At 36.1% G+C, this 13149-nt stretch overlaps 1 protein-coding gene across 2 annotated transcripts in view; it reads left to right on the forward strand.

Moving 5' to 3' along the window:
- Positions 1-13149, forward strand: part of UBR2 (ubiquitin protein ligase E3 component n-recognin 2) — a 54087-nt gene that overhangs the window by 19284 nt on the left and 21654 nt on the right. For both annotated transcript variants that reach the window (XM_017744792.1, XM_017744791.1), the window contains exons 12-24: positions 2207-2370; positions 2459-2558; positions 3089-3217; positions 3960-4143; positions 5185-5246; positions 6020-6130; positions 8399-8464; positions 9759-9881; positions 10223-10286; positions 10578-10702; positions 11959-12011; positions 12274-12376; positions 12919-12967. In XM_017744792.1, coding sequence (XP_017600281.1) covers positions 2207-2370; positions 2459-2558; positions 3089-3217; positions 3960-4143; positions 5185-5246; positions 6020-6130; positions 8399-8464; positions 9759-9881; positions 10223-10286; positions 10578-10702; positions 11959-12011; positions 12274-12376; positions 12919-12967 — 1333 coding nt within the window. The remainder of the gene's footprint in view (positions 1-2206; positions 2371-2458; positions 2559-3088; positions 3218-3959; positions 4144-5184; positions 5247-6019; positions 6131-8398; positions 8465-9758; positions 9882-10222; positions 10287-10577; positions 10703-11958; positions 12012-12273; positions 12377-12918; positions 12968-13149) is intronic.

Below are 13149 nucleotides of genomic sequence, written 5' to 3' on the forward strand. Positions count from 1 at the left end.
ATGCAAATGCAGAACAGTCAGACTGTTTGCATACATTGCTGTGGGTTTAGAAGTTAAAGCATTCAACATCGGGAAGTTTCAGTCTGGCTTCCCAGAGTGGGCTGGGTGTTTCTGGTTTTTCTTTTTACATTTTTCTTTTACCTTTTTAAGAAAGGTGCTTTCAAATTTATTTAGAGATATACACACACATAACATTTAAATTCCTCATCATACTGAGCCGCAGTTACTGTTTGTAGAAATCTGTATTATGGTTTGCATATCATGGTTTCAGAGTGCCATTCTGGTGCAGTTTATAAGTGATCTGCTTCATGTTCATTTTCCAGTCAACACAAGTGCAAGCAAGAATTGTCTCATGATACTCCCTACTTCCTTTGGTACTTTGAGTCTCAGGACAATGCCTTCTCTCAGTTTTCCAGTTAATTTTTGTTTCAGTGCTTACAAGCACTGTGACTTCTCACAGCTCACTAAATCTGCTGATCTTTCACCAGCTTGTTTGGGAAACTTTTTTTTTTTTGTTCCAGTCTCCATTTAAATCTGTCTTTGCTTGTATTATGAACTAGACAAATTAAAATTTGGACCTGTACTGGAATAAAAGTCTGGTTTTTGTACCCAGAATTGTTTAAAAAATGAATGCTTCTGAATCCTCCCAAATTTAATAAGCTTAATTGAGCTCTAAAATTCAATAGTAGCATGGCAATCACAATACTGAGCAAACTTCTTCATTTTCCTAGGGATGGATGTTCATGGAAATTCAACAGGAACTCATGATGTTGTTCCCATGGTTCAGGACAATATTGTGTTGCTTCTTTTAATTTTGATGCTTTCAATAAGAATGTTGCCAATATTCAGACTTACAGTTAGACTTAAACAATTAATATTATTCAGATGGTTATGATATTTTTCCCTTTGGCAGATGGGGTGGTATAATACGTGTATCAACGCATACTTACAAAAAAAGTAATTTCAAACATTTACCAGGGCAGAATAATTGCAGTGCCCCTTTTATGTGTGTTCTATTTTGAAAGCATTGGAAAGAACCAAAGCAAATGTATTTTGACAGTTTTGCGGAAGGATAGAATAGACTGACGACATGAAAGTAATTATGATAAGCTCCTATCATATGAACTAAGTATTATTTTTAATAGATTTATAGTCACTCATTCTTAACTAAACGAGTAAGTTAAAGAATGTAAACCACCCTACCATCCTCCAGTAACATTTTCAAACTGATCTTAGTAATGTAAGAGTTGGAGCTCTCAAGGAACTGAGGTTTTTTCGTTTGAGGGTGGATGGGCAGTTCTGTTGGTGATGATTTTTTGGGGGGGAAAAATGTTAATCATTAGATTCTTTTCCCCCACTGCAATAGCATTTTAGAAACTGTTTTGGATTATCATTAGCAGCTGTAAAACCTGGAAGCTCTTAGTCAAGAGCCACAATGTCATTGTGGTAGATCAGAGTGGCCAGTCTTGTTGAGTCTACCAGCCGGATCCAAGAACTGCAAGGTTCATCCCATTTAACCTGCAGAACCAGCAGACTGGGGGAGTTGTGGAAGTGTTCATGAGTAGGAGCTGGCAGTAATTACTTAGTGCCCCCTCCTCTGTTGTGAAGTTGGGTTAGGTAAGGCTGGGTGTGGAAGACAATCTTTCTCAGACTTTGCTGATTTGTTTCATACAACACATAGATACATGCAGGAGACCTTGAGGGAAATTACAGGTAATTTCATGAAATTTCCATGTGGAAATTGCACATGCACTTCCTTACCAGTTCAGAAGAGGCTCTGCTCACCGCAGCTCTTGATAGTTTGTAAACAGAAAACAGAAGAGCTGTCACTCCCCTAAAGGGCTTGTACTTAAACTATCTGAGATAACACATACTTAAAGGGAGGTACAAGTTAATTATAAGACACATAATAAGATGTCTTGTGCCATAATTATATGGGTTAGCAGGAGCCTTACCATAGACAGATTTCTGTACAGAAAGAATCTGAAAAAAGAAATCTGGCTTATGATAATTTTTGACTAGATTCCTTTTTTTTGTCTTCTGTGATTCTGTGAAAAGAGTGCTTTTCTGTGTTCTGTGCTAATTGTTGATGTAATTACTTTGGATGATAAAAAAAAAAAGTGTTTTATAAACTTCATGGTGCAGTGTGAAAATCTTGTTAGCTGTGTCTGTTAACTACAGCAAATTTCAATGTACTTTGGCATAGGCTCGAATGCTAATAACAGAAGAGAATCTCATGACCACTATCATCAAAACTTTCATGGACCACTTAAGGCACCGTGACATCCAAGGCAGGTTTCAGTTTGAACGTTACACTGCTCTGCAGGCTTTCAAATTCAGACGTGTCCAGAGCCTTATTTTGGATCTCAAGTAAGTGTACTATGTGCTGATTTGAAAAATTGAGGAGTTTAAAAAAAAAAATCTAAAATGAACACTTCCATCTTCCTAATCTACCCAGGTATGTGTTGATAAGTAAGCCAACAGAGTGGTCAGATGACTTGAGATGCAAGTTCCTGGAGGGTTTTGATGCCTTCTTAGAATTACTCAAATGTATGCAGGTATGTAAATCTGTGAATTACAAAATTTGGCAAAATTTAAGCAGGAAGTTAGCTATCATGGTGTCAAAATAGAAGAAATTTGATCTACTCTTCATTTTATAGCTTCAGTGCAGTATCACTTTTGGAGCCATGTCATGTTTTCCTGAAACATAACATCTTGCCTCTCTTTTTAAAAATTAAGTTTGTTCTAGATGACAATAAAAAGGAAGAGCAGCTCAAAAAGAGAAGTGTGATTTGGGGCATATTTTGCATTTGTAGAGGCAGACAACACAATTAATTCTGTGGGCAAAATCTGGTTTGTTTTAAATGTCAGCAGAGTTGCTCCTTGTATTGAGGAATAAATTGTTCGTGACACACAAATAGACCTCTTCACTTGTGGTTTCATCCCTTTCATTCCCCCAAGGTTCTTTTTACCTGTTGCAGCAACAATATGTTTATAAGGATAGCTGACTACTGTCTCACACTTCTGCTAATGCTGTCAGTGTATTTCTGTGATACATTGTTGAAATGTATAATTCTTCTTGTTCTAGGGTATGGATCCAATAACTCGTCAAGTAGGACAGCACATCGAAATGGAACCAGAGTGGGAAGCTGCATTTACACTGCAGATGAAATTAACACTTGTTATTTCAATGATGCAGGACTGGTGTGCATTAGATGTAAGTTTCTTCTGAATTGTTTTTCTTTGTGAAGAGGGATGAAACCCAAATATTAATACATGTAAAAATTGACCTAAACACAACTTCACCATAAGCCAAGAACATCTTCTATGAGCGAATGCAGATATTTTCTGTATTTAAGCACAAGGATGGTTTGTACTGACCAATTCATAAGAATGTGGTTAAGCCTTTTTTTTGTCACACATCTGAAGATTGTCACTACACTACCAGGTTATCATTTCCAGAGAGGAGGGAATGGAGGAGTAGGCCCTGGGTCTACCAAATACTGCCTGGTTATAAATCATGTTTCTGCTCCATAGGTGTTTCAAGTTTCAGGATTAGAGAATTTAAGCATGGTAAAATATGCTGGTAGAATAAGTGATCCTGGAATATCTGAACATTTAGGCTGGCTTTAATTTGTTACTGGTAGTAAATGTGCAGGTTTTACTAGCCTAGCATGGTCATTGCTCAGAAAGTTACCATAATGTCAGTTACAAAAAAACCCCAAACCCAAACAACATACTGGTGGGTATTTTTCTAATCAGACATACCAGTACGAGTTTTGCAATTTGTGCCCTCCTTAATTTGGCTCTTTTGTTGGATTCCTTATCTTAATTTTGCAGGACTGTTGTTAAAGGTAAAAATCTCAAACCCTTCAGAGTCTTTCTTAAATTGTCTGTATTATTTTTCAGAGCTGTGGGGTTTTTTTCATAATCTCTGTAAACTGCAATCTTTCTTTTAGGAAAAAGTATTGATTGAAGCTTACAAGAAATGCCTGACTGTGTTGATGCAGTGTCATAGTGGATTTACTGATGGAGAACAGCCTATTGTCCTCAGTATGTGTGGACATTCAGTTGAGACCATCAGATACTGCGTTTCTCAGGAAAAAGTTAGCATTCATCTTCCAGTTTCTCGTTTGCTTGCAGGTAGGAGCAGCTGAAAAATACTTCAGGAAATGAAAAATGTTCTATAGATGCGATTTGTGTTTGTGTGTACATGAAGACACACACAGGCATTGTTTAAGGCCTGAACAGGATGAATTTTGGCCATTTTATAGCTGCTTGGTAGCCTCTAGGCCAGATGTTCCCTTGCACCAGAGAACTTGTTATCATTCAGGCTGGTGGAGATTGTCCCATGCCTCTGGATTTGTATTATAGACAGCTACTGCTGCTTTTGCTACATGAATGATGCAAAAGAGCTGCAACAAAATATGGACTGTGGTTGACTTTTTTGGAATATGTTTAGCTGTCATATTGAATAGACTAATCAACATTCTGTTAGAGAACAGATTTATCAAACAGATGTGTCACCAGAAAATTGAGCTATGCCTTTCTCTTCATATTGTGCCTATCTTGTTCAACAGTTGTGTTGAAAAAAGCCTTGTGAATTTTAGTTTACAGAATCAGAAAGATGTGATAAAAATAAATTCACAAGTAATGGAGTGAAAAAGATAATTCTTAGGTAAAGTGCCGTGCAGCTCAGTGTCAAGTAACTTTGAATATTTGAGTCTTTGAGCAAAGTCCTTGTAACTTCAAAAGAAAGCAAACCAGAAAACCGTCATGTATTTTGGAGGGGCCTTTTTCTAGTTCCTGAGGTATTTTATAAACCCCGTAAGGCCTGATAAAAAGGATGAGGTATCTGCTGTTGATTGTTTGTCCTGACAGACCAAGGACTCTTGGCTCTCACAGCGGGGACATGAAAGAGTTGAAAAAAAAGGCAAAAATTGCGCTTGTACTGCAAGGTTTATGCAGATACAATGGGAAAACTTCTATTCTCTTCAAATGTATTCTTTGTAACATGTTTCTTCAGGAAATAGCTGTGTAGCTCCAAGGTGATAAATTTGCAGACCTGTAGCTGTGTCCAGAAAATGGTCTGAAAGTAAATTAGATGACCTTTTTTGTCCTATTTGAATTACATAAATATTGGATGTAATATTCTCTATGGTTTTTTTTCATGTCTTTATGTAGGCTTGCATGTTTTGCTGAGTAAAACTGAAGTGGCATATAAGTTTCCAGAGCTGCTACCCCTGGTATGTAATTAAATGTAGTATATTCATTAAATATAATTAATGCTGAATGTGAAATTGGTCATGTAAGTGTAGGGTATTATTAAATAAAACAAAGGACCTTTGTACTATGAGTTCTACTCAGAGAGAATATCTTCAGTACATAAAATTACCTCTTAAAAGATTAATATCTAGATATTCATGACTGGAGCATAGGCAATCAGTATTGCTCTCTAAAGTAACTAAGACTCATGTTGCATAACCTCCTTTTTGTAGCAGAAACTGTTTTTAGGAACCCCAGGCAGGATCTGATTCCTTTTCCTTTGGCTGGGTTCTAATTTTCTTCCCCAGCTGTTTCTTGCCTGTTCTTATTGATATGCTATTTCTTTAAGGGGTAGTCAAAAAAAAGTAAAATAAAGGAGGATAAAACCTAACTGGGAGAAGAAATCTCAGTGTCTTTGGAAAGAAGTAGTACTTAACCTTTGAATAAAAGAAAAGAAATAATTACAGTGTTATTAAATTGCTGGTGTTGATGTTTTAAAGTATGAAAGCTGCTGTCTTTAGGAATAAACTCAAGCCCTTGTGCAGTAGTTGTGTGGAGCAAAGATAGAATGTGAGGGTGGTTAACAACTATTTGAAAGATTGTGAATAGGCTCATCTAACTTTTGTGTTAGATTTGCTTGTCTTTTGTAGTGCCCAAATATTTTAATGATCACAAATACCATCCTCCTTCATTTCAGTCCCATTTTCTTTTATTTTCTCTGTATACATAAAAATATTGCATTTTCTTACTGCAGAGTGAGCTTAGCCCACCTATGTTAATAGAACATCCTCTGCGATGCCTAGTCCTATGTGCCCAAGTGCATGCAGGGATGTGGAGAAGGAATGGCTTCTCTCTTGTTAATCAGGTAAGTGCATAGTAGCTGTAGAATCACTCTTTTCTGATAACTCCCTCAGGATAATTTCACAGAATCACAGAATCAGTTAGGTTGAACAAGACCTCTGAGATCATTGAGTCCAACCCTTGGCCAAACACCACCTGGTCAACTAGACCATGGCACTAAGGGCCATGTCCCTTGAACACCTCCAGGGACGGTGACTCCACCACCTCCCTGGGCAGTCCATTTCTATTTTTAACAACCCTTTCCATGAAGAAATTCTTCCCAATGTCCAACCTGAACCTCCCCTGGCACAACCTGAGGCTATGTTCTCTTGTCCTGTCACTGGTTGCCTGGAAGAACCTCAGTGTATTTCTTGAAGTGAAGGGCCCACAGCTGGACACAGCACTAGAGGTGGGACTTTACCAGTGCTGAGTATGGAGGGAGCTCTTGATCTTTCAAACCTCAAAACCTTCTTTTTCTGCATTGATTTGAAATTTTACTTATGTCAGTCTTATGGAAAGCAATGTGAGATAGGCATTTTTATCAGCACTGACATCATTTGACTATTTTTGCTTTTAAACTGGTCTTTGATTTTTTTCTTTTTTTTTTTTAAGTCAGAAATTGTTTTTTTGTTTCAGGACTGCTACAGTAGTCACTGAATTTAGTGCTTGGTGTGTGAAGAAGTTTTTGTTAATGCAGTTAATGACTCCTAGCTTTTTTACTGTGTACTTTCCAGCAGTAGTTGGAAGTGCAGAATTAGATCTGCACATCTGTGGTAATGCATTCATCACCTCCACATAAAAGTGTCTCAGATGTGAAAATATGCAGCATTATGATATTATGGCTATTTATATTTATAAAGTAATTAAAATCCAAAGACCCTGCAGTAATAGAAGCAGTGTAGAACTAAGCATTTCTTGGCTTTTAGCTCTCATACTTCTGGAGACTGGCTTCTTTCATCCCTAAACTTACATTCTCAATGTTTGTATAAATTAAGTGTTTCAAGCATAACAGCTATGAAATAGGTACTGTGGTGTCAGTACCACCCACCAGGGTGATTGTCTCAAGTGATTTTCTCAGCAAGACTTAAGATTACAACAGGGATAGGGTTTAATTCTGTGAGGTGTTAACTTGATTTATTTGCAAGAAAATCCTTTCAGTTCCCATCAGCCCTCATCTACATTAGATAATTGCCATGTGTATTTACTAGGAGACTGAATGAAGCTGCTCAAATATATTATATTCTGACACTTCTTGAAGGATCTTTATAAGGTGGTGTCCTTGTCATTAAAGCAAAAAGAGCTCTAGTTATGTACAATTATAGCAGTGCCCATAGTGCTGTAGACACACATCAAATCTGGAATTTCAGCCTAGCTTTTGGTAGTGAAATAAGTCTCTGTGTTAATTTTCCCTGGTTGTCAGGATCTTAAAGTTAAGAGCTTCGTTTAGTTGAGATAAAATAACTCCCACAGTCTGCAAGTCCTTTTTCTTTACTTTGGCTATGGAAAGCTCATGTTCCTTTTACTTTGCCTATGGAAAGCCAGCTCCTTTTGGATATTTCCCAGAAAATAGGAGTGGGCATCTATATGTGTGGATTATAAAGGTGGGGAAGAAAGGGAAGGCATGCCTAGCTGTCTTAATGTAATTCTGGTGGAAATGGTATGTGTCTAGAGGAGACTTTAGCACACTGAAGTGTGTTCCCTGTCCTAGGTAGAAACTTGTCAGCCCTATTTATTTTTCCTTGATGTGGTGGAATCAAACTTTCCCACTTTTCAGAGCCGTGCAGTGGTTGTGATGTTGCTGCTGCCTGGCTCAGTCCTGTTGAGTCCTTCCCAGGATGGTTTGGGTTAAGTATAGTTCTGTCACAATATTAACATTTTGCTGACACTGGCAATTCCTGAAAGATTGTATCTCAAATGATTAAAGAGCAATTCATGGAGCGAAGAAAAAACATTTCTCCATCTACAAGGGCTTTCTCTCCTGTGAATTTCAAACAGTTAATTGCTAAACAAATACATTAAAACATAAGCTAAAGAGGTCAAAAAGATTTTTGCTTCTAAGTTTATGCAATCCAGACATTGCATCGCTACAACCCAGCCAGCAACTATGCCTGTCTTGTGCTTTATAAAAAAGCTTTTTGCATACAGATAGAATGGTATAATTTTTTTCAAATTACAGATTCATTTTTTGTTTATGAAGACAGTATAGCAAAGCTTATTTTTTACAGAAGTAAAATAATTCTGGATTAAATATTATCTTTGTTAATGATTGTGGTGTTTTGGGTATTTTTTTCAGATTTATTACTATCATAATGTGAAGTGCAGGAGGGAGATGTTTGACAAGGACATAGTAATGCTTCAGGTAACTACGTATGCTGGTTTGCATTTTTTCTAAGTATTTTCAGGATATGTGTATGTTTGTTTTTATCTTCATCAGAACCTTTTTAAGGAAACAAAAGTAAATTTTTTTGTGGAAGGACTTCAGTTTTCTTATTTTATCTATATAATTATGGAATAATTTGTAAAGGAAATAACTGTTGTTGTAATACTTGTTTTTTAATTGTAATTTGAAAAGTGCAGAATTTTCTGTTCAGTGCATATATGCTGCATCTTCAAGAATGTAATATTTTAACTAATGGGTTATGCTGTACTGGCAGTTGCACAAGTCTCCATGTCTTCAGTAATGTACTCTGTATGTGTGGAATTTTTTTTTCCCTTCAGAAGAGATTTTGCAAATGAGTCTATTTAGCTGTGTCGAAGATACAATACTTCTACATTGAGAGCAATAGAATCTAAAATTTGCAGCTCGGGTCCATAGTTCACCGGGACAGCAAAATATTTTCTCAGGAGTCCCTCAAATCTTTTAGAGTTAGCAATACCCAATTGGAAAAACATGCCCCAAGTTACTTCTGCTTTTGGACATTTTTTCCCTGAGGCTTGATCTGCCACTGATTTTTAATGATCGTTTTCAGCTGCCCATTTGGTCAGCTATCCTATAGCTTTCTTGGAAGTTTATTCTGTTTTGAAGATGGTTCCATTATCAATAGTAAACCAACAACAAATATTTCTAATTGGCAAACTTAGATACCTTGTTTAATAAACAGAAAAAACGTCAGCCAGTAGCTTTCAGAAATGGAAATCTCTGAAAGTCAGTGTTTGTTCTGCATTGAAACGTCATTATTTTTCTTTCCAAGAAGGTTTTGGAAGCTTTGCTCTACAACCTTCAGCCTATCTTTTGACAATTGGAATTTGTTGTCAAAACCTTCAGTGGTATATGCTAAGTAATATTATGCCTGCTAGAAGATAAGCCATGAGGAACAAAGTTTTGCAGATAAAAACAACCAAACAAAAGTCTTTCATTGAAATTTATTTAGACTGTTTAAGAAAGGAGTAACCCTGAATATTTTACATGATGCTCTTAAAAGGCCTTTAGAAATTCTTGGTAAAGCATAGGATTCTGCTTGTCAGATGGGCTTACACTTTTGTTTTTGGCATCCTAAGAGAGTAAACTTAATATTTAAGTCTTCATTCATAGCATTGCGAGAGGAATTAATTTTATAAAGAATATACAGTGAACATCATATATAAATATAGAAACATGCTACGATAACACCCAATCTGTCTTCTGTTTATAATCTTTTTTTTTTCTTTAATAGACAGGTGTGTCTATGATGGATCCAAATCACTTCCTGATGATAATGCTGAGTCGCTTTGAACTTTATCAGATATTTAGTACTCCAGACTATGGCAAAAGATTTAGCACAGAAAATACTAACAAGGTATTTTATGTACTACTGCAATAGAAAATCTGCAGGTTTGATTTTCAAAATGTATCAGATGCTGTTGAATTGAGACAGAGCTATTTCTTGATTAAAAAGCAAAACCTATCCTGTTTTACTTTCATTTGGCCAGTTTGAAATATGCAGTTGAATTACCTGCCAAACTAGTAAATGTCAGAAAATGTTGCATAATTTTTGCACTTATGACTGTGTTTAAGCATAGCTCAATTTGGGACTGCTAAGGGTGAAAACACGCAATGTTTTGAATCACTGAAAAAGTATTTTCAGCATATGAAATGATTATTGAAAAATGTAATTCTTTTTAAATTGTTTTACTTCAGGATGTTGTTCAACAAAATAACACTCTTATAGAAGAGATGCTATACCTCATTATAATGATTGTTGGTAAGTTCAGAATATACTTAATTAATTTTTAAAATTTAGACTCTTTAATGGTCTGGACAATTTTTTATTGTCATCTCAGGTTCAGTTCTGTTGTGAACTTCCTGTAGCTCTGATTTCTTTCCTAGGAGAAAACCCTTGAAACTAGCTTAGATCAGTGTAATGAATTTTTGAGCACTGGTGGGTGAACACAAGATTTCACAGAAGGCATCTTATTTTCCAGCCTTTTAATTAGAGAAAAAGATTAAAAGATATTTAAAATCAGAAAAAAAAAGGTGTATTTTATTTCTACAGGTGAAAGGTTCAGTCCTGGAATAGGACAGGTAAATGCAACAGATGAAATCAAGCGGGAGATCATCCATCAGCTGAGCATCAGGCCAATGGCTCACAGTGAGTTGGTAAAGGCACTACCTGAAGATGTAAGTAACTTGTCAAGAAGGGGGGAGCCAACTTCGACTTGATAAGGTTGATTGCTGAAAAATTTTCTTATGCAAGTTCATGTTACTTAATGTGGAGTGGGAGCGGCGCGATTACGCTAAGAGCAGGGTTAGCGTGAGTACAGATTAATAGTTCTTGTGGCAAGGTAGGAAAGAGGCAAAGAAGGAACAACATATGAAAGAGGCGGGAATCTGAGAGCTTCTTCAGCTCCTTTTTCTTTTTAATGCTGTTTCTAATCAGGCCATCTGGCCAGCAGTCTGTGCAGTATGGAAGTGGGTTGTTAGAACTATCCAGAAATATAAGCTGTTATATTTTAAAGCCTAACAAGAAGTGAAGAGACATGGAATCAGACACTGTATTATGACTTGTGTAACATAAATGCTTCATTTACATGAACAGAATAATTTATCTGAATTCTGAGTACTTCTGTAGGACAGCAAAGCTTGCTTTCCTTTTTCCTTTTAATATTTTTGAAGCGATCTTTTAAAATTTATTTCTGAAGACAGTCAAAATTCCAATGTTAATATTTTACTGTACTGATAGTAACTTTAATGATAAATTCTGAAATATTTTTCTTCTTTCTAAATATTTTAAACTGAAACAATTTGAAAAGTCAAATTTTAAGATTATTTAAGAATAATTTAGGGTTGCATGAAAGAGCAAACTGTGATTTAAGCTGGAGTTCTAAATTATATTGTTAGTCCTAAATACTTTTTCCCTGGCCTGTTAACTGCTGTGAATATGTATTGCAGGAAGGGGGTGGAAATATTAAAAGATAATTTGTGTATGAAGTATTGTTACATATTTGAGCTGATGTCTCATGCTGCCTTTTGTGGTTGTCTTACCATTTTTCAATAACTGGTCTTTTTAGCTTTCTGGTATTTATTTCAATTTAAAGACCTGGAAACTAGAAATACTAGCTGTGTATTCTAAAAATGTGCAGAGTTAGCTAACTTAAGAGTTTTCTCCTGCTACTGTTACATCTGAGTTTATTGTGACAGGGAGAAGCAGTACAAATTGAGCACTTAGAATGGCATGATTTTTTAAAAATACCTTTGCAGAGATGGTGTTCCTGAATGTATTTTCATGTTATGTGGTCTAGTGTTCTCTTGAGTGCCAGTAAAATGACTTTGTACTATATTCAATTTGCATGCTTACTCTAGTATGGTATGATATTTGAATGTGTTTATTCCAAGAACTACAGTAACACACTGTCTTGCCTTTTCACTCCATGTAGGAGAACAGAGAGACTGGGATGGAAAGTGTGATTGAAGAAGTGGCATGTTTCAAGTATGTTTCCATTTATTCTAATGATTCAACTTTAGAAATGGAATGTCTAAATTGGTGAAAATGAGAGAATGAAAGAAAGGGGGCTGAGTCATGGTGATTTCCCATGGCTTTACTCATGTGCAGAATTCTTAATACTGTTACTTATTTAATTTCTAGAATGCCTGTTTAAGCAGTGTTTGTTAGCTGTTCTAGTTAACTATTTATTCTCAGATGTTAAGAACCAGTGGACATAAAGTGTTTTGTTTGCTTTGGTGTGTTGTAGGAAACCTGGGTTAACAGGCAGAGGGCTGTATGAATTAAAACCAGAATGTGCCAAGAACTTCAATCTGTATTTCTATCACTTTTCAAGGGCAGAGCAATCAAAGGTAACTAGTAGTTTAACTTCCTGGGTTTATTTTGTGTCTCTTTTTTTGTTTGCCTTTTTCCAAAGCTTACTTCTGTGAAGAGCTATTACCAGCTGGATATTTGAGAATGTTAACAAAATTTGCCCAAGATTTTGCAGTGATTTCTGTGACACTGGATCCTATGCCCTATACAGAGCTCTTGAAATCAATGAGCATTCAGGAGCTTGTCTGTGGGTTCCGTTGCATCTTATTTTACTGAAAGTATTTAAAACAGTCTGTATTTTCCCTTACCTATATGGAAATTGCCATCTTAGCTCAAACTTGCCTTACAGTTTTATGCTAGGAAAAGAATCCAGGCTGGCTTAAGAGGGAAGATTAATTTTGAAGTTGCATACCCTACTTTACAAGGAGAATATAAGACAAACTGAAAAGACATTAAAGCTTTCATGTTTATTTAAGGATGGGAAAAAACAGTAACAATGTAGTAAAGCATGAATGCTTTTTTTATTCGATTTATATTGGTACAGATTTTGAGTAATGCTGGCACTGTTCTTCTATTTCAGGCAGAGGAAGCACAAAGAAAGCTGAAAAGACAGAACAGAGAAGACACAGGTATTTATTTTTGAGAGGAGATGGGAGAAGATGGAATCACATATCAAGCTGTGTATTGCCGTGGCATTTAGACTAACAGCCTGTTCCTGGGCTAGAGTAGAAGTTGGTTAGAAATGAAGCAATTTCTCTTATGTCTCCCTCGCTATAGTCAGGGATCTGATTTGTCATGGAACCAGCTTTCT

This window comes from Corvus brachyrhynchos, unplaced genomic scaffold (genome assembly GCF_000691975.1).
Source record: "Corvus brachyrhynchos isolate BGI_N302 unplaced genomic scaffold, ASM69197v1 scaffold258, whole genome shotgun sequence".
NCBI lineage: Eukaryota > Metazoa > Chordata > Aves > Passeriformes > Corvidae > Corvus > Corvus brachyrhynchos.